At 40.3% G+C, this 20,734-nt stretch overlaps 1 protein-coding gene across 7 annotated transcripts; it reads left to right on the forward strand.

Moving 5' to 3' along the window:
* Positions 1–4,175: 4,175 nt before the first annotated feature.
* LOC109110668 (ELAV-like protein 3) lies at positions 4,176–20,108 on the forward strand. 7 transcript variants are annotated; one of them, XM_042720216.1, is made up of 7 exons: positions 4,176–4,586; positions 10,010–10,226; positions 10,314–10,417; positions 12,893–13,046; positions 13,796–14,024; positions 14,442–14,480; positions 15,105–20,108. In XM_042720216.1, the coding sequence occupies exons 1-7, from the start codon at positions 4,578–4,580 to the stop codon at positions 15,451–15,453; spliced, it is 1,101 nt and encodes a 366-aa protein (XP_042576150.1). In that variant the 5' UTR covers positions 4,176–4,577; the 3' UTR covers positions 15,454–20,108. The 7 variants fall into 7 exon arrangements, with proteins under 7 accessions (XP_042576150.1, XP_042576176.1, XP_042576164.1 ...); XM_042720230.1 differs by having other exon boundaries at positions 4,177–4,586; positions 15,126–20,108; XM_042720222.1 differs by having other exon boundaries at positions 4,177–4,586; positions 13,799–14,024.
* The last annotated feature ends 626 nt before the right edge of the window (positions 20,109–20,734 follow it).

Raw genomic sequence — 20,734 nt, forward strand, 5'->3', positions numbered from 1 at the left:
TGATTATATGAGCCGTCACGCTCAGCATAACTGGGTAATGAGATTCCTTTTCATTATATGTTCCTACATCCTGAGCTACCGCTTTCAGTACGTGAGCAGAGGTCCAAATTATGCTGAAATGTTGTACTCAAGTCGAGTTACTATTAATTCATAAGACGTCTGTAAAAGTGGTAGAACTAATATTGAAACACTGGAAGAAATATTTGAGAATATTCAAGAATATTCTACAGTGGTCATGATACTATTGAAATGAAATAGAAACTGATTTCAGAACAGTGTATGATGAAGGATATTAGTTTTTCCATTTATATTTCATCTATAGTGACCTGTCATGCATACATGCTATTCATTCAACTATAGGAATTTAGTTATTATTGTGAGTTAAAATCCCTAGCTCAAGAAGTACAGCATGGTGCAAACAATATTAATATATTACATCTAATTACTTCATAATTTATAGTATCTAAGAACTATTATATTGGGTAAAAGAATACATTAATTTAATTTAAAGGATTAAATATGTATTTATTATATGTTATAGTTAATGTCCCTAGCTCAAGTAGTATAGCATGGTGATAACAATATTAATATATTAAATATTATTACATTTTTATATTTATTTATATTCATTTGCATTCTCATGGTTAAAATAATACTTGTTTATTTATTTATTTATTTTGTGTGTTAATATCCCTGATTCAGCTAGTACGGCATAATGATAACAATATTAATGCAATATAATTATTAAATTTTTACATAGTTTTATAACTAAAAATACTTTAAAAATACAGATCCAGAAAGCGAATACTAAAGACTGTTTATGACCATACGAAATGGAAATGGATGGTAGTAATGTTTTACAGTATAATGTACAGTATACAGTGTACAGTATACTATTGTACACATGTATTTTCATTTGTATATGGTAAGGAATAACATTACAAGCTTTATAGAAGCTATTTTAAAATACTGCCAATTGAAAATATGAATCCAGGAAAAATCTTTCTTAGCACAGACATTTGAGCCATTGTTATCCGTTACTGCAGATCATAAGAAGGGGAATAACACTAGCTGTAGCAATGGAACACATCTGTTTCACACAATCATATCTCCTGCACTAGTGCTAAATAGATTCAGTGCGATCATAACATGCTTTCTTCCCATAAATGTAAATCCACAATTTACAAATGTAAAACAGACATTTTTGAGTTATTAGATAAAAAACAAGTGCATAGTTGCCTGTTTCCTCCACCAGCGATCTCCACAACAGCCACGTTTGGATGGCCATAAAAAAGTGACTAAAATCAATGATCATTGAAAGAGCAAAAGAGAGCCTTACAGTCTCTTATGCTGTAATGCCACGAGGGACAAAAGCACCAGTCTCTTAATCGGCTCTTCTGGAGGAGCTCCCGAACATTAAAAATCATCAGCGAAATTACTGAACGAGCTTCAAGCGACTGCCATGCTTGATCCTCTGAATCAGGGTGGTGAATAGATGCTTCAGATACCCTCTTACCCACGGGCTGGACTCAGCTGCCCTGCTGCCAGAGAAGACCCCTAATGAGCCTCTGCAATTAAGCCAAATTATTCAAGATAAGTGTGAACGGGGTGCGCGTGGAACCGTAGGCAGCTAACAGACCTGGCCTCTTTGTGCCACAAGTGCTGCTTTCATTCAGCTCATAAAGCAGAAAACAACACCCGCACCTATAATGGCGAAGTCTTTCCCCCTCACTCGGTCGCGACTTGACAGAGCGGAGTGGGCGGGGTTAAGACAGACTGACAGCGGGGCCCATCTCTATCCTCTTATTAACGCTTAACGAGTGCCTTCCTCATGCAATATTCATCGCCACTAATATCATCCAAGCTCTGAGCTGAGCTGGCTACTTATGTAAGGCAATTATGTAAAATATCAGACAGGGCCCACACTCAGAATCTGACTGGGGTAGAGATGCGGGACAAGAACCGAGAGGAGGAAGATCTGAAAGTGAAAGAGAGTATGAGAGACGAGGACGAAGGGCAGGATGTTTCGCTGTCAGGGTTATTATAGTTAACTAAAACTAAAACTATTATGTTACTTGAAATAAAACAAACTTTAACTGAAATAAAATATGGAGAACTTATTTTATTTCAGCTAGTTGCCAAGGCAATATTTCTCATTAGAATAAAACTGAAATAAACTGAATAAAAACTATTTACAAATGACAAAAACACAAAACAAAATGATTAAATCTCTGAAGAAATATTCCACCCAGAATTTTCAAACTCATGACATTTCAAACATGTATGACTTTCTTTCTTCTATGAAACACAAAATAAGATATTTGGAAAAGTGTCAGTAACCAAACGGTTTTGGTTCCCATTGACTTCCATAGTATATTTATTTCTATACAGATGGACCCGAAACCATCTGTTTACCAACATTTACTAAAACAATTTTTTTGCTCCACAGAAAGAAAGTCAGTTATACAGGATTCAAACGACATAATGAATGACAGAATGATCATGATTATTGCTTTGGCTAAAATTAAAATGAAAACAGAAAATATACAAATAAAAACTAGTTCAAAATCTTAATAAATTATACTAAAATAAATAACACTGTTCGCAGTCACATTGCCATCCATTCGAGAGCACCATATTGAGTCAAGATTACCAGAGAATGCTTGCCCTTCACTGTTAACCCGTAACCCTGAAATGCACAACAATCGGCGCTCTCGAGATTATCAAAAGGTTAACGAGTTTGAACACATCTGCCCACTCGCCCATCTCCAATGATCTCCCAAGAACTCATCAGCCAAAATATATATAATTGTGTATATTACTCAGAGTTAAACACATCGAGAAAATGCTGTTTTTCTGATCTGCATTACAGCGCATTTGCCCGCCAACGACAATACCACCCACTCAGTACCTCTCTGACTCCTGAAGCCTGATACCTGTGCTGTGACTGTCTACAATTTGCATAATCACAGAGAACTTCTGCTGAAGACGCGCTCACACACAACGCTCGACTTCCACAAGGTCACCCAAGGCCAATGCGGATGTAGGTGAGTTCCAGTGACCCGCGGTCTCCAGCGCGCACATAAACAGTCTAAAATAAACACATCCTCTTGTGGGAATGACATCCCCCTCACACACATTATCGGCTAAAGCATACATTTCCATAAGCCTGCATGCTCTGCAACCATCTCCTCCAACTTCACCCAACGGAGCCTCGCACCTATGAAAGTGCCAACAACACCCGCGTAGCAGAGATATACCGAGCATGCTACCTCAGGTCCAGGCCCTGTGGGGGTCTGTGCAGAAATAGGTCATTTGTCACACATCAAGTCCTGGGGCAGGAGATGCATTATAGATGAGACCAAACAGCCTGTCTCAGTGAGCTCTACCCACTCCCTGAGACTGGAAACGGGGGGAAGGGCGCTTGAGATAACAACCGCTGCAATCAGTGTGTGTCGATGTTTAATATCAGCTCCAACGAGCAACAATAAGCAGACATGTGCATTCATTCTCAAGTCTCTGATTTTAGGTGTCGCTGGACATTATGTCAATGACATTATACGACAACATTAATAATGCATGACATCTATATGACATTGACAACCAAAATGATGTCTTAATCCATATTGTAAGCATTGGCCTGTGTGTGATTATGTAACATACGTATTCAGCGCACACCTGACATGATAATGTAGGAATGGTTAAATAAGTACAGGTAGGTATTCAAGCAGTGGGCCGTGTTATGACCTTCACACAGTTATGCCTTCACACAGCCATTCTGCCTGTGAACAAACGGCGGACTCATTCACAGCATTCTTAGAAATGCAGCGCGTCAGACTGAGAAGATGGAATTTGAGAAGAAGAGCTGCGCTGCAAGGACAAATAATCAAGGGAGGAAAAAACCGAGGGGATGAGAGAGAGAACGAGGGGTAAAGAGAAGGAGAAAGCATGGCTCTGCACCCATCTGTTCGGAGTGCAGGTGGAGCTCTATTCACTCAGCTCTGCATGTGTGTTGGGGGGGGGGGGGGCAGGAAGAAAGGGAGGGCAAAAGGAAGAGTGGAGAGATGGTGAAGGGGATAATGGGAGAGGAGCGCATTGCAATGGCTGCCATGTAGTACCCTCCCTGCACAATTAGCCAATCAGAAACAAGCTCTGCCAGCCAGAAGGACACATAAAAGAAGAACATTGCAGCAGAGGCACAGAAGGAGCCTGCGAGGAGCTGGGAAATACACAACAGCAGAACCACAACACCCTCCCCTGGACACACCCTACTGGGGATCACTGCTTCTCTTTTTTTCAGAAACATCGCCCACGCCACACGGAGAGAAATCTCTCGCTCATCATCGTCCTGAAGAAAACCCCCTTCTCCTCATTTTCCCACTGCTGAGGAAACCTACAATCGCACGGGCTGAGCTTTCTTGCCGAAGACTGTCGTTTTTCCTTTTTCTTTTTTTTTCTTTTCGTTTGGAACCTGACATTTGCGATTCTCCAGCCACGCCACGGCGTAATATCTGCAAGACGGCCTGAAGACCTGTGAATTGAAGGACCTAGATCACTATCATCTTTGTACATCAAGAATGGTTACTGTAAGTATACCCTTTTCAATGAAAAACAATAACAGCATCACCACAAAATCAATTTGAGCACCCTCAAAACAGACAGCAATATATAAAATATAGGGTATTTAAATACAAGCTAGCCAAAACATACACACACCATTTGGTCAAACATACTGGCACGTCTAATCGCGGATTCCGTAAACAAGATTAACGATTAGCCCAGGGTATAAGTAATGTGATACAGGCATGCATGAGCATCGCTACAGACGAGCTCGCTTGGCTTTCTGAAGAGAATCAAAACAATGCTTTCTCCTGCCGTCATAAATCGTAATACGTAATACGTAAAACCCTTCGCAACATACATTTATTCCTACATGCGCTAATTAAATAATTAGCCATTGTTAACAAAGAGCGCTGAGGAATTCCTCAGAAATAGCTGAGGTGCGGCGGAGGCAGAAGAAGGGCGTAAGAGGGCACATGCCTCGCTCGGAAAGGATGCTGGAGACTGAATCTCGGAGACAAAACACGACGCCTCGGATGCTGAGAGCCCATCGAGAGGAAAGGCAGAGAAAAGGGTCGAGTCACTCAGAGGGGGAGGGGAGATATTATGCATCCGTTAGTTTGGATTGAATCAGGCAGGACGAAATTCCTAAGGCTTGCGATGCTATATAAGAGACTGCGCGAGAGAGGAAACGGCGAGATGTCATGTGATGTATGGGAACGGCTAAATATCCCACATTTCTAGCGATATCTAAGTGAGTCGCGCTTTTCCCCTTTCTCTCCAAAAACATATACACACCGAGTGTGTAAATAAGCAATCGGAGGGGAATACAAAGGCCTTGAGGGAAAGCGTTTTGGGCGTGTCTTCTCTAAAAGAAAACAGCGTTGCTGGCACTCGCACAGAATCACCCTCTCCACGTACATTTGCTCTGTGTGAACATTAACGAAACAGCTTATTTGAATACGAACGGGTATTTGAAACGGACCCACGGGTGACTGTTTAAAATGCTAAGATTAATAAATGACGTTTAATTCTTCAGGCCTGCTCTACATGAAGCGTGTTTTGAGGATGACCGTCTTTGTTTCTTGTCCGAAAGAGGTGATGATAGCTACTAAACGCTGGATTCGTTGTAATGGCGACTCGTTTAGTAATAATCAATTTGAACACTCTTTGAAAATTACACTAAACCTTTGGCAGCCACACAGCATTTTGCGTTTGAGGTTAGAGGCCTCTGGTCCTGACAAATAAGTATATTCAGGACAGCCTGCCTTGTTTTAGACTGACCTCAAACAAAAGGCGATACGAAACCACGCGCTTAAGTCTCAGTAGATGGCGTGATGAATGAATGACGGGCCTTTCGGCGTGTTGTTCCGCAGTCCTCCGTGAGCACGAGCCTCTACCGCAGTGCCAAGCTCATAAAACCGTTGAGTCAGATAACCTTCTCCAGGCGCGTATACGCAACTCAAGGACAAGGACATCACAACGACATACACAGCACAACACAACACAACCGTCTAAACACACGAGCTCGCCATTAATCGTAAATAAAGTGGTTTGCCAATTAAAGAATAAAACGGCGTTTAAAAAAAAAATACATTTGAAAGTATTTGTAAACGGTCAAGAGAAGCCGTTACGCACGTCATAGGATCACCAGGCCTCGTCTTGAGAATTTAAACGATTATTTTGAACAGGTGCAGTACAGAAACTAATTTTACAGCCAATAATAATCAAATTATACCTGCTAAATATTACGTCCAGGCCACTTAAATATGGATTTCGGTTAAACCGTCAACTTCCTAGAACTGAATATTATACAGTTGTTATATAATTAGCTAGAGGAATTTCTTCGATGACATTATTTAAATGTACATTTTTATTATGTTTGCTATTATTATAATGATAATTATTATTAAATTGTCTTGTAGGATAGAGTGAAAGTGCAGACAGCTGTAATGTTCATTGTTCCCGGAGTGTCCCGCAGCCTCTGGCCTCGACACAAAGCGCTACTGTTTACATTAATATTCATAGCGCTGCCACGGACTCTGTAGAGGAGGAACGGGTGGCTCTTTTGTTCGCTCGTGTCAATACGTTTATTCAGCAAAAAGGAGCCCGGATTTGTGAATGCCCACAGAGCACACGCGCACTTGTCCATTCAAAGGACGAGAGGATAACGAGTTTTAACGATTCGTAAACGTGTTTATTTATGAAGACGACATCAAGAGCTTAATGCCCACTTGATTAAACGGAGCCCGCGGCACCAAGGATATTTTGTAGGTAGCCTAGTTGTGCGTGTTGAGCCACTCCCGAATTCAGCACTCTGGATAGCGACCGAACAGGAATACTGCTAGCGCCTTTTCTTCCCCTTAAACGTTTCTGGCGTAGGCTATCATTATAATAGTTTAAATAAAATGGCATAAAACATAGTTTTTAAACAAAATAACGCCATTTGGGGGAATACAAGAGAGACGTGTGTATTCGCGTGATAAATCAATGCTCTTCCGCGCTGCAGATTTTTCACGAGTGAAATTTAAAAAAAAAATAAAAAAATAAAAAAATAACAAAGAAAAGGGTTTATCCGTTCAGTTTTGACTTGTGTCCTGTTGTTTTACAGCTGCCACTGTGATCCCTTAAGCTGCAGTGAGAGTGTGGCTAATGCCTTTTGTTTAGGATAATCCTGTAATCTGTTACTGAAACGGCCTATTGGCAATCCAACATTCCCATTTCAGTCAGGAGGCCCGTCCAGACACGTACATTTATGAATTACAAATTATAAAATTAAAGTCTGCATTAGGCTTCAGATTCAGTTTCCTTAGCCTAACGTTAACAGATAATGCTGGGAATCGCTACCCTGGCAGTCTGCAAATTAATGTTGACATGTTACATACAGCTACAGATTAGATCAGCCTTATGCTTTATTTGTTTACCTCGCCGGATCTTGTGCAAGACTGTGTTTATTTTAAGAAAATGGCTCCCTCACTGCACAGGGGCATTAAGGAAGTGACGTGAGTGGATAGTCTTCACAGACAGATTGCTTTTTATCTCATGCTGCTTTCAAGCCTGTTTTTTAAAAACGTTCTCTGGCATGATGCGTTTAACATAGTTAATGTATTTTTAATTGATTGTAATATTTTAAAGTCATCTACATTTATATTGAAGTCAGTCTCATTTATCGTTCAAGAAAAAAAATGGTGTCAGCTAAACCAAGTGGCTTTTCTATAATATAGCTATGTTTTTTTCTTACATTTGTATATTGTGACATTCAACAGGACATTTTTCTAAAAAAAAAAAAATTAAATAAAAAAAACCGTTCTTTTTGATTGACAAGGCTTGATGGTCATTTCAGCAGACTCTAATTAAAGACATACTAAGAGGAATTTTTGCAGTCATTTATCCTTATCAGCGCGCTGGTGGGAAGGTAACAGGTTTTGCTCATGAGATGCAGGGCTCTTGTTTGAGTGCGAGTCTGGGCCCTTGTGTAGGCGATGCTGATGCAGTGCATTAAATATTGAAGGAGAACTCTCCTAGAAATAGAAAAGTACAGGCTGGGACAGGAATGTCAAAGCCCGCTCTGCGGCCACGTTTTGTTTCGTAAGGCCTATTTTTAATAGCGTAGATTCAGGGACAGTTTATAAGGTGTGTGATGTTTAAGCAGCACTGTGGAAGGAACTCCAGCAGTAAGCAGTCTCTCGCCTGTCTCTGTGAGTCATGTATTTTGGGATGAAGTGCTCTTCCACCTCTACCTCTGCTGTGCTGGTGCCAGTATCTGGGCTGTAAGTGTATGTGTTAGTCTGTGTGGCCGAAGAGCCTGTGCGTTGTGTAACTCACTACATTCATCGCTGAGGATGGGTGGCTTGCCATAGGGAGGTTTATTTCAGTTCACAAATCCCATTTGCCCTGATCCTGTCACTTTGTGTCAAGACTCACTATGTTTGTGCCAACACGTAGACAGTGCCTGTTTGAGTTTACTTTCTAAACCCGAGATATTTCCAAGGCTATACAGGCTATGGGCTACTGCCCAAGCAAAATATGCCATTTTATCGCCATTTGTGATCAAACCAACACCCATTCCTTGGAAATTCCTGCTCGGGTGACAGTGAAATTGTCAGTTTTGCCTAGATCCATGTTTGCAGTGCTTTAATAACTCAGCTCTCCGAGCGTTCTCCTTGTCTGTGTCAATTTGGCTGAGATATAAATTCTGGCTGCCCCCAAAGCTTATTTTATTAATGCAAGACAAAAAGTGATTTTAACCGAGTGCTCGAACATACACACATACATGCGAGGTTTGCTAAAAGTCAAGAAGCCAGCTAATAGCAACAGTCGTCAAGCTGCTGTTACCTGGGCAACCTGGTTAGAGGTAAGGCTCAAGGCAAGAATAAATCATTCCACTGAAGAGACAGTGTGTTACAGAGAGATGAGAGGAAGAGGCAATACTAAAGGGAGAACAAAGGATCAGACTTGTCATACTGCTATAAATTCACCCGTGCAACTGAACGTAGGCTACATTTTTAAATAAAGTGCTTAATTAGATATCAGATACAATTTCATGTATTTCCAATTACGTTCCTGGAAGGATCATAAAAACAAAGAGAGACACTTGTAGCATATTATTCTGCCTGTTGATCGTGGGACTCTAACAAAAAGATCACGGATGCATTGTTAATTAAGTTGGTGAGACACCCTGTTCCACCCCAGGGGCCGTTCTGGGGAAAGACTGCTTTCAGTCAAATAAGGATGACTAATACATGAACATACATTACATATGCCAATTTGTAAATTCTGGAGAGTAGCAGCCTTGGGAAAAATATGAAGAAAAAAATTACAAAAGGGATAAAAACGACAGATTGCTTATGGTGCGCTGCAGAGCACTGGCTTTGAGAACTCCAGTCTTGCGTTGGGACAGAAAGGGAACGTTAAAGTCTGAAGTAGCATCTACAACCTGCATACATCTGTTCTTTGAAAATCCTCTATAGACCATATTAAGCATCATGCTGTGCTCCACAGCAACACGGATGAACCCAAGACCCAGACACAGGCACACATTCACGCTTTTCACATAAACAAGGTGCCAATGCCATCTATTGATCTTTATTTGTCTGAACTGCATTTTCTTAAAAGGACATTTAAAAAAATAGTGTTAGCATTTACGTGTACTTTCCTGCCCATTCTCTTAGAGGCTTGTGATGTAACGTTGTTTGACCCTGTATAGCATAAAGGGGGCAGGGAAAGAGTGAAAGGACTGTGACATCTGCAGGGCCAGGGGCTGATGGAGAGAGCTGAAGTGAGGGAGGAGGTCAGAGGAGGAGGGGAGGTGGGATATTGTTCTCCTCCAGCCCTCTACCATTTAGACGCATTGATTTTTAACCTCTGAAACCAGGATGCCAAGCATTACGCCCCTCAATTTATGCTACCCAAACTGCACCATCTTAGAGTGTTATTTTTGCACCTGCAGATAATTAGCACCATGGAAACTCAGGTGTCCAATGGTCCGAGCGGAACCAGCCTGCCTAACGGCCCTGTCATTAGCACTAATGGCGCCACAGACGACAGCAAAACCAACCTGATCGTCAACTACCTGCCTCAGAACATGACCCAAGAGGAGTTCAAGAGCCTTTTCGGCAGTATTGGAGAAATCGAGTCCTGCAAATTAGTCAGAGACAAGATTACAGGTAACCATGTGGTTTGGTCTTGATTTGGTAATGGATATTAGCATCAAAGTACCCTTTTCCAATGCATTCTCGTTCATATTATTGCAGGCCAGAGTTTGGGCTATGGCTTTGTAAACTATGTGGATCCCAATGATGCCGACAAAGCCATCAACACGCTCAACGGTCTCAAACTGCAGACCAAAACAATCAAGGTAAGAGAAGTTCATGAAGCCCATGCTCTTCAATCACTCGATGGGGAGGAAGTAAAGAAATAAAGCAGAGCCCAATACAGACATGACAGCAGGAGGGGAGGAGAATGGGAGGGGCAGGGGAGGAATTGGTGGAGGGGACAAAAGGGGCAAAAGAAAAGAAAATGTGGAGGTCAGAAAGCAAAGGGTTGTGCACAGAGGTGATTGTGATGGAAATGTAATTAGGGAGACGCAATGTGCGGCTTGGAGGTCACCACGGAGAGCCCCATCTGCCTTCAATCTTGGCTAATTAGGGCCTTCATTGTCCCCAATTCAGCTGGGTTTTGGGGTGGGGAAAGGTCTGCCTGGGCTTCTGAAAGCGAGACATTAAACAGTCGGTCTGCTCCTCCACCTGATCACTACACATCAAAGCCAAAACAAGAATCAGCAGTTAAGCAGCTTTAGCAGACTTAGTGTAGGTTTGCATGTGCTCATATTGGGGATGTGCATGTAAATCATATGATAGGCCAAGAAGACCATGTTTCATATCAGAGCAGTTTCATTCCCTAGTCTAATTTGAAACCAAAGCACACAGTTATTTGGTAAATAATGACTGCAGTCCATGGGTGAACATTATTGGCATAGTTATTTCAACAACACAAAGTCCGAATGCTATTGTCCTAATCATCTAGTTTGTTCAGTGCATTCATCCAGCTTTGCCACAACGTTCGTGTGCCCACTGCCGTCAAATCCTTAAGCTGGGCAAATGTCATATTTTCCATGTCAATACAGCATTGTTATAAAGGTAGGGAGCCGATAGCGAGGATGGAAGAGAGGGCGTGAGTGAGGGAGACGGGGCGCAGGAGCAAAGGCTAGAAATGAGCCGAATGCCAATGACAGGATTAGGTGCCATATGGGCTGCAGGCACCATCTGTACTGTGGGAGAGGCAGGGAGAGGGTTAATTATGGGGCAGCATCCCATCCCTCCAATACATCTCCCCCCTCTAGTCTCTGCTGTACACTCACCCACTCACTGCACAATTACACCCCTACCTCAACAATACCGCTGCTTAGTCATACTGGCCTGCAAGACGCAAACACACATATGGTGGAAAAACACATCATTCTGCCAAGGTCTCATGGCGAAACATGCAATAACTTGGTTGGGCGTCATAAAATGGCTTGAACACATTTAAAATAGACTCCTGTTTATGATAAAAACAAGTTTACTTAGTTAACTTTTTTTTTTTTTTGCTGTAATCTGCTTACATAAAGGTCATCAGATTCAAGTATGCCAATGTGTGTTGAAAATAAATGCTTTGCCCATTATTTAATAAAAAGGTTACAGATAGAAATAAATTCTTTCTTCTCTATTTATAATTTCTATAAATTACAAATTATATAAGTAAAAACTAGTAAAAGAGTATAAGGCTATATGATGCTATAAATGTTTAGACAAATTATAAAAAGTACGTATTGTATTTTATATGCAATATAAAGTTAATTAAATTATATATTAAAACAATATATTAGTAAATAGGTAAACAAAAGACCCTTGGTAAAAAGACTGAATTGGTATTGTGCTTTTTTATTTGATTTGTTTTTTGTTTTTTGTTTTTTTGTTTTTTTTTCATGGGGTATTTTGTGAGGACATGTGTTGGGGAGTTGTCAGGGATGCTGGACATCTTGTAATCTGTTTACTTGATTCGCTGGTTGCCAGAGGAGCAGTTTCCCCTTGAGAGAGAAGACAAAGGCGAGATGGAGGAGAAAGAGGGAGCCAATCTCTTTATCTCAAAAACCACATGCACACACACTGACACCATCAATCAAAGTCAGCCCCTTTCAACCAGAAATTCATAAATATACATATTTTATGAGAAAAATCTGTTCCCATCTCAAATATAACCAAGACGGCTCAGTAGGGGATTTTTAGGAAATATAGAAGGGAATATAAAAATGAGATGAATAATTAAACGTCTAAACAAATGCCTAATTGGACTTGATATTACATGACACGTCCCAAAGCGGAACAGGTTCTAAATACTGCTGTCTTGTGGAAAATCACCGGCTAGAATAACAGCCCATGATATCAAATTTTCCTCACGACTCCCTGAGGGAGCTGGTCTCAAATCAGCACAGAGGGTGTCAATGCATCTGGGGTGGGGGTGGGGGGGGTTTGAATGTGAGAGTGGGCTCGTGTTTCTGCTGTCAGGAGCAGAGTGAAGCTGAAGTAGCGCTTAATAAGGGAACCAGGTTTGGTTCGAGTGAAGTGTGCATAAGATACGTGGATTTCAAGGAAGGAGGGATGAGAGAGAGTGGGCGGATGTCTCGCCTTTGAGCGTGGCAGTGCTCTGACATATCTGCTTCGACTACACTTGAAAGTTTGCACTGCTGGGAGTTTTAGGACTGTCACAGCTGTCTTGATGCATGCTTCTTAATATTTCTATTAAAAGAAATCCTAAACTGCAGCTCGATGTTTTGTGTGTGCGCGTGATGTAGGTGTCCTATGCCAGACCAAGCTCAGCTTCCATACGCGATGCCAACCTGTATGTGAGCGGGCTGCCCAAAACCATGAGTCAGAAAGACATGGAGCAGTTGTTTTCTCAGTATGGAAGAATCATCACCTCACGCATCCTGGTAGACCAGGTCACAGGTAAACGTTACTCACTTCCACAAACAGCGTAGGCGCCCTGGGGGAGGATTAAAAATCTAATTAAAGCTCTGGATGTGACAAAAAAAATTAAGCTATATGCTTCACAGTCAACATGAAATCAAAATTGACCCCATTCCTGGCAGTGTTATTTTGATATTTTGAATTCATTTAATTTCAGTCTCAGTTTTAGTAATAATTTAAGTATATGTTATTATTTTTTTTATTTGTCTATATAGTTTTTATTCATTCTAGTTAAATGAAAATTAGAAATGCTTTCTTGGCATCTAGCTGAAATAAAAGTTTTTTTTATATTTTATATTTTTATTTAAATAGATAAAATATAATAAAAACAGTACAACCTCAAGAAAATGTAAAAGTAAAAAATAAATATGTCTATTGAAATATACAATTATGCATTATTCATCTGTGCATTTTAATAAAAAAAAATTCAAAAACCATTTATCCATTTTTGTTGATATTAATAACATTGTGTTAATCAAAAGTCAACTTCACAATGCATTAAATCAAATCCTGCTCTTTTTTCCATTAAATTTCCTGCTTCACTGAAAAACGTGTCACAGTGTGGAAATAAAATGGTTTGCAATGAAAATGGTTAGCAATTTATTCTGCTTTATAAAGTAGATCATAAAGTACTAAAGTATCTAGTCTGTTTTAACCGATCACATGACTCACTTATATGCCATTCATTTGTGTGAGGATGCTAACATTGCCTTGCTTTCTGTTTGGAGCAGGTATATCGCGCGGAGTAGGCTTCATTCGGTTTGACAAAAGAAATGAGGCAGAGGAAGCCATCAAAGGCCTGAATGGTCAAAAGCCACTGGGCGCCGCTGAGCCCATCACCGTGAAGTTCGCCAACAACCCCAGTCAGAAAACGGGACAGGCCTTGCTTACCCAGCTTTACCAGACAGCTGCTCGCCGCTTCACCGGCCCTCTGCACCACCAGACTCAGCGCTTCAGGTACTGCTCCCACCTGCAGCCCTCACCCATGCCACTCCCTACTCCTCCTCTGCCTGTTTTCCTTTAAACAGCAGCACGTTCACGCCATCAGGGGGATTTCAACAAATCAGAATGGGTCTGAGGCAGTGCGTAGATTTTTAAAAGAACTGGCCTTGCTTAGAGATGAAACACTGCATGTGACTCAGTCATGGCATAGATGCATTCACAAGCATTCATAGCAGTGCTCTCAATCCATCGCCTGAGGGCTCTGTAAGCACTGCATCAGTGAGATGGGCGAGCCGCCGCCTGCTGATTGGTGGATGCGGTGCCCAGTAAAGAGCTCCCCCTGGTGGCTGAAGTGGCCAAAACGCTTTGCTCTTGTTGTTGGATCTTGCAACTAATATCTTCACCTCCGTCACTCTCCCTCTTGCATTGCAGACTCGACAATTTACTAAACGCCAGCTACGGAGTCAAGAGGTAATTTACAAAAAAAGGTGTCTTTTCAAAAGCATCCATGCCTAAACAAGCTCAAACAAAGTGCCCGGAATAACACCTGCTGACTTAAGCATTAACATGACAGATGAGATTTGAGAAAACACTTGTTTCAGTAGAGTAGACTGACGTAGCTGATATCACAGCAGGACATTCTGGCATGGCTTTGTTGAACCTTTTTGTTCTTTTGGTTGATTCCTTGATTGAACTGATTTGTATGTATTTGTGTATTGAACTAACATTATTATTATTTTTTTTCAGTTTTGGTTGCTTTAATGTCTTTTTTCCACCAGCATGGACATACAAGATTCTGTTTGCGTCTCCTCTGTTCAAATTTTCCGTTGATTTGTTTCTGATTTGCCTTCATCCCTTTCTAGGTTTCTGTTTTGCTAAGTGCCGTGATTTTGTTGGACATTGTGAATTCTGTCCTATTTCAAAAAGGGACTAGAGTTTGGTTTGGTCATCCTAGTTAATAAAATAGTTGCTGGTTTTCTTACCTACTTAAGGCTGTGGAGATCGAGTGTCCAGTCCTCAAAGAAACAAAAATGGCAGGAACATGTGGTAATGAGAGGCACGCTGTGCTGAACTTCAGAATGACACCCATGGTAGCTCTCCTTCTTTCCTCCCCAGATTCTCCCCCATAACCATTGACAGCATGACCAGTCTAGCCGGCGTCAACCTGACCGGGCCCACCGGAGCCGGCTGGTGCATCTTCGTCTACAACCTGTCCCCCGAAGCCGACGAAAGCGTCCTGTGGCAGCTCTTCGGACCATTTGGCGCCGTCACAAACGTCAAGGTCATCCGTGACTTCACCACCAACAAATGTAAGGGCTTTGGCTTTGTCACCATGACCAACTACGACGAGGCAGCCATGGCTATCGCCAGCCTCAACGGCTACCGCCTGGGCGACCGCGTGCTGCAGGTCTCCTTCAAGACCAGCAAGCAGCACAAGGCTTGAAGGAAGGCCTAGTCACTACTGCTCTTTAACATGCAGGGGGAGCTAATGAGCACCCTGTACATTCACTCTACATGGGCCTGGACTGAGTCTCTCTAACACACATTCGACACACACATACACACACACACACACATTTAGTTGTTTTGAGCAAAAATACACGAGTAGAGTCATTTTTCTTTTCTCTTTACACAACATGCTAGTCCTTCCCAGCATTTGCCTGAATTGAATTAGCAGAGTTGTGAGGCGGGGCTGGGGAAATCCATGAGGAGGGACAGTCTAATGAATGTGACAGAGAATGTCTGCAGAGATTTAATTTAATTCAGGCAAAGTAAAAGAACTGGTCAATGAAAGGAAAAAACGTAAATCAAATATGTGCAATTTACCCGAAATCTTGCCCCAGTTACTCTCCTGTCTGGCTTCAGAGGATGTAGTCACTTTTTTACACTTGGGCATTTTGAATCAGTGAATTTTTTTTAGAGAAAAATGATTAAAACAGTGTTCTCTTATATATATTATAATATAACTATATATTCAACATTTAAGGTGGTTATAATAGCCAAATATGTAAGCATTTTCTAGAACTTTGATTACAGTTTCCTGGCTCTACATTTGGTTGCAACCTTGCCTTATGGCACCACACACACCTTACTTGAGGTCCAACCCAACAGCCACTGAACAAACTAGTTGTCACAAATTGAGAGGTCACCCAAGGGCCATCACAATCACTTCAGCACACCGAAAGATAACGTTCATCACAGAGACACTCGCACACACACATACACACACACACACATATGCACCTCCACCGGAGGGCATAGCGAAACATCAAAAAACATGGCGACCTAGAATCTCCTCATATCTTTCCACTCTGAGTTTTATATAGTTAGAATTTAGAATCAATTCCACCACATGCAGTTGTCTGTGTAACTAGGGGCATTTCGACAGTGTTCCCATGGCGATGGCATTTGGAATTCTTTTGAAAGTCTTTCAAACCAATTACGAAGGCCGATTGCAAAATCCAGAACCATATTAGATCATTTTAAAGAGGTTTGAATGGTTCAGGAATAGGAAAGGCTGTGTGTCAGCTCCTTGAGCTGCCCATTTTATAGAGAGTGAGCTGTTGTGAAGGTCAGGGGCCACCGGGATTGGTCGTCCTTGGTCTTCATAAATTCTTAGATACATTTAGCTCCATTCACTAAACAGAATTGCATTATAATTCGTTTTCCCAAACCAGTTTTTGCAGCCCCTAAATATCTAACCAGTTACATATCAAGCAAAAAAAATGTAAATAAAATAAAAAATCAAATGTTTTTGTCTTCAAAGCCCTTTAAAACAAGTCGCAGCCACATGAGCTACACAATTTTTTTTTTTTTTAAATACTCATCTCATAAATGAAAAATTCCCTAGATACATTAAAAACAATGCCCAAGCTGTCCATAGCCCTGTGATAAAACAATGAAAACTGTTCCATGGGGAGAGACATTGCTGTAAAATCGCGAAACTTCACATTATATGAAGAAAAGAACTGAAAGATGTAAATGTGTGTTCAAATCAAGTGACATTTTGCTTTTCTAAATAACGCTGTGTTAGCCAAAGAGAACAATGATCTCTTTGAAAGGATTACATTAGAGATTAATATATTTTTGTATCTACGAGAAAAAAAAAACAAGACCTTGTGCAACATTTTTACAGATTCTTAAATCGTGGAAATCTTTGGACACACCGCATGGCTTTTATTTTCAGAGTTTTCAACTTTGGGGAGAGAGGGCCAGTCTGCGGTGTAAGGGAGGGGATCGGAGGGTTGGGGAATAAGACTTACATGCAGTGAAACCATTTCATTTTCAAAAATACAACAACAAAAAAAAAGAGAAACATATGAAACATTTTAAAAAATAATCAGCAGATAAGTACATGTGTGCATTACGCAGGAAAAACGACGTTACCATTTCTCTAAAGTGAAGAAATAAATCAAGTGTTGCTTCAATGACGGTGCAGTGAAGCTCGAAATGACGTCACATTAAACACCCAGAGCGTCTCATCTTGTATTGGCAAAAACAAAAAAGAAGATTCACCTTAACGCTTCAGCATGTTCAGTGCACCAAAAAAAAGTTAATATAATGTAGCTGCACTTATCAATGTAATCAATTCTCACACAATAATCCATAACGAATTGTATTCGCCAGTATGTCAACACAACAAGCAAATGTCTATCGTTGTTCTGTCTAGATTTTTTCATTTTTATTTACTTCACGCTCCACATATCTTCTGTATTCCACCATCATATCGTCGACACATAATTTTGCTCCTTTGCACAAGCACTAACCAACCAAGGGATCTTAGCTTTGTCACTGATGAAGGAAAAAAGTGTGTGACTGCACACACATATACACTTACACGCACACACACACAACACATATCAAAGTGTCTCTAAGCCTTCCACAGCATTCCCATTGTATCAAAACTGTGATACACCTTGAACTAACCCCTCTCAGCTTACGCCACATTACCATCGCAACACATTTTTCTTTCGCTAACGCTAATGCAACTTATCCTGGAACTCATCAGTGGTGTGCCCTAGAGGGGACAAATATCCTAGACGTAAAAATTGGACCCTCTTAAATGAGTGATGGGGTAGATACAGCGACCAGGGCAACCCTGTAGTGCACCTGGTGACCATAGGGAGGTTTTAGCATCGTCCCTCTGGCTGAGTGTCCCAACGAACTCTTTATCTACACCACTCCCCCATCCCCTCAGAGAGCCAAGGACAATGGCAGGAAACAAACATACTGCACCGCTTGAGCAACTACAATAATAATCATTAAAAAAAAAAGACAAAAAAAAAAAAACTTTCCTATGGAACAGTAAGTGCAATGTGCTTCGTTTTTATATTGACTGAGAACAAAAGATATATATATTTTTTAAAAAAGAAATTAAACCTCACACTGAAATGGTTTGCAGAATAGTGAAAGGATCAAATGTAATGAACAACAACAAAATGAAAAAAAAGTGTTAACTAACAGATTCATTAGAAGAATCAAACAAGAACCAAGAGCTCTGGTCTCTAAAAATGTCCATTATTCCTTCCTCCACCCACTAATTAGTGCTCTGACCATGCAAGCTAAAACAAACAGCCATCTATGGTACCGAAAAGAGCAATTCTAAAAGACCGTGAATGGAATACTGTCTAAAATTTCATCGGTTTTAGCCCATGTTGATTTCAGAATATCATTTTTCCTGTAATTTATTGATTTACTTTACATATCAGAATCACACGTTAACTTAGCGTATTTGTGTTGTTGGTGTTGCCATAGAGGACACACGTGGGTCGAATATTTTGTTTTGGTTCCTTTTATTGGGTACGATTTTTTATATTTGTTTCCATTATTTATAATTAGTTGCTGTTCTTACAGTGTATGCAGGTTTTAGAATTAGTTAGAATTATTTCTTTTCAATCAAAATGTGTTTAATTGTGTTTGTAAAAGTCTGTGGTAGCTTTTGTTGCAACATAAATAATTTAAACTGAAAAAAAAAAATCAATATAGCGCCAATGAACTTGTATTATTTGGGCGACTTTAAGCTTGTAGTTTTAACTTATTGTTAACTTAAAAACTATTTATTATCATTATTATGATTATTATTATTGCCTTGTATGAAAGTATGTTTTGTGTATATTTATGGTTTACTTCATTATATTTGCAAGTTTAAATACTTTTCATTTTGCCAAAATGTGGTTACACCTTTTTGTTTTTCTTTAAAGGGAACAAATAGATTTAAAAAAATAAATAAAAAACAAAACAACAACAAAAAAAAATACTGCTTTAGAATTACAATTTGGAAAAGTTCTTCATAGGCAAAGAATGCACTGCTATATAAAACTAATTGAAGTGTATAAACATACATGCTGTGTGCTAGTTGTTATGCCTTTAATGCCTGTGTTTTGTTTGTCTTGTTAAATGAAAACCTTTTGATTATTTAATCTAATCACAGTCTTGTTTTTCCAGCCACGTTCAGAACCCCATAGCGAGTCAGGGCCCGGGGCAAGGCCTGGGGCAGGGTGGGCGGGTCGAAGCGCGGTCCGGTCCATGGTCTGGACCCGCAGCTAGGCCTTAGACTCAGCATCCCTCACCAAAAACCTCTCACCCGCTGCCATAAAGCCATGAAACCAACTGAGAGAGTGGTCTAGAAAATAAAAGAGTCAGTGGGAGGGCTAGAGCGCAACGTTTAGCAGACGTGGGCGAAGAAAGCGCAGCGGGGGAGACGGGCCAGGCGAGGCACTGAGCTAGATAAAGGGGTCAGTGGTCACTCTGTTTCTCAACCAGTTGTATTTTGTGTCGATTAATTTAGGAGGGACACAGAGTTACTTAGCAACCTTCTTCTGAAACCAGAACAATAACAGAATAAAACAAATAATCAAAGATCAAAAGCAGAACTCCTGATCTCAGTGTCTGTGTGTCACGAATAAAAAATCTCATACTTCCAAACATGAACAAACAAAGACAAACACATAACAAAGGGGAAAAAAATAATAAACCTTTCAGTTTAGTTTAGGATATTTATTACTGGGATTTCAGCTGAAGACGCTTGAGGAATTTTTCATGGAATTGTTTAATTATTTGTACTTTACATGCCAGAAAAAAATAAAAGATATGAATCTCCGTTTTCTCTTTGTGTCTGCTTTTTTTTTTTTTTTTTTTTTTTTGAGGGGGGTTGAGGGGTTTTGTAGACATACATCACATGCATTCATTCAGTGTGATCATGGTCAGTTAATAAACTTGATGTTCCTACAGTAAAGATGTGTAATTATGCACTACTCTAAGCCGTCTTGTAGTGTAAACAGTGTCAGCAGTGTATTCACTGAACACTCCAAAATGAAAAAGTGCACTTCAGATGACCAGATGATGCACTTAATTAAGTGTTGCAGTTATCCTTACACAGCTGAGGGGAAGAGGCTATAAGAATTCATACACTACACAGTAGAGTAAATAGTATATGTAGTATAAGTGCACACTGAATAGAGCTGGGTGAATTACTTACAAAAATTAGTAGTTAGTAACATTACACATTTCAGGTAATATAACCAGACTACATTTGATTACTTTTAGAATATGTTTTCCCTAACTCGTTCATCGAGAATCAAAAAATTATGAATGATTTACTGCTATTGTGTGAATAATATGTAATCATGTAATAACTGTATAATCATAACTCTAGTCTGATTATGAATATTTGTAATATAATCTAATTACAAGTACTTTTTGTATTTTGGAACCTGATCACACAA

The sequence above is a fragment of the Cyprinus carpio genome, chromosome A3, assembly GCF_018340385.1.
Source record: "Cyprinus carpio isolate SPL01 chromosome A3, ASM1834038v1, whole genome shotgun sequence".
NCBI lineage: Eukaryota > Metazoa > Chordata > Actinopteri > Cypriniformes > Cyprinidae > Cyprinus > Cyprinus carpio.

Bases quoted from the DNA above. Each gene is read 5' to 3' on its own strand.
- LOC109110668 (XM_042720216.1), top strand. The intron at 13,047-13,795 runs GTAAACGTTACT...TTCTGTTTGGAG, and splicing joins CCTGGTAGACCAGGTCACAG to CAGGTATATCGCGCGGAGTA. The intron at 14,481-15,104 runs GTAATTTACAAA...CACCCATGGTAG, and splicing joins GCCAGCTACGGAGTCAAGAG to CTCTCCTTCTTTCCTCCCCA.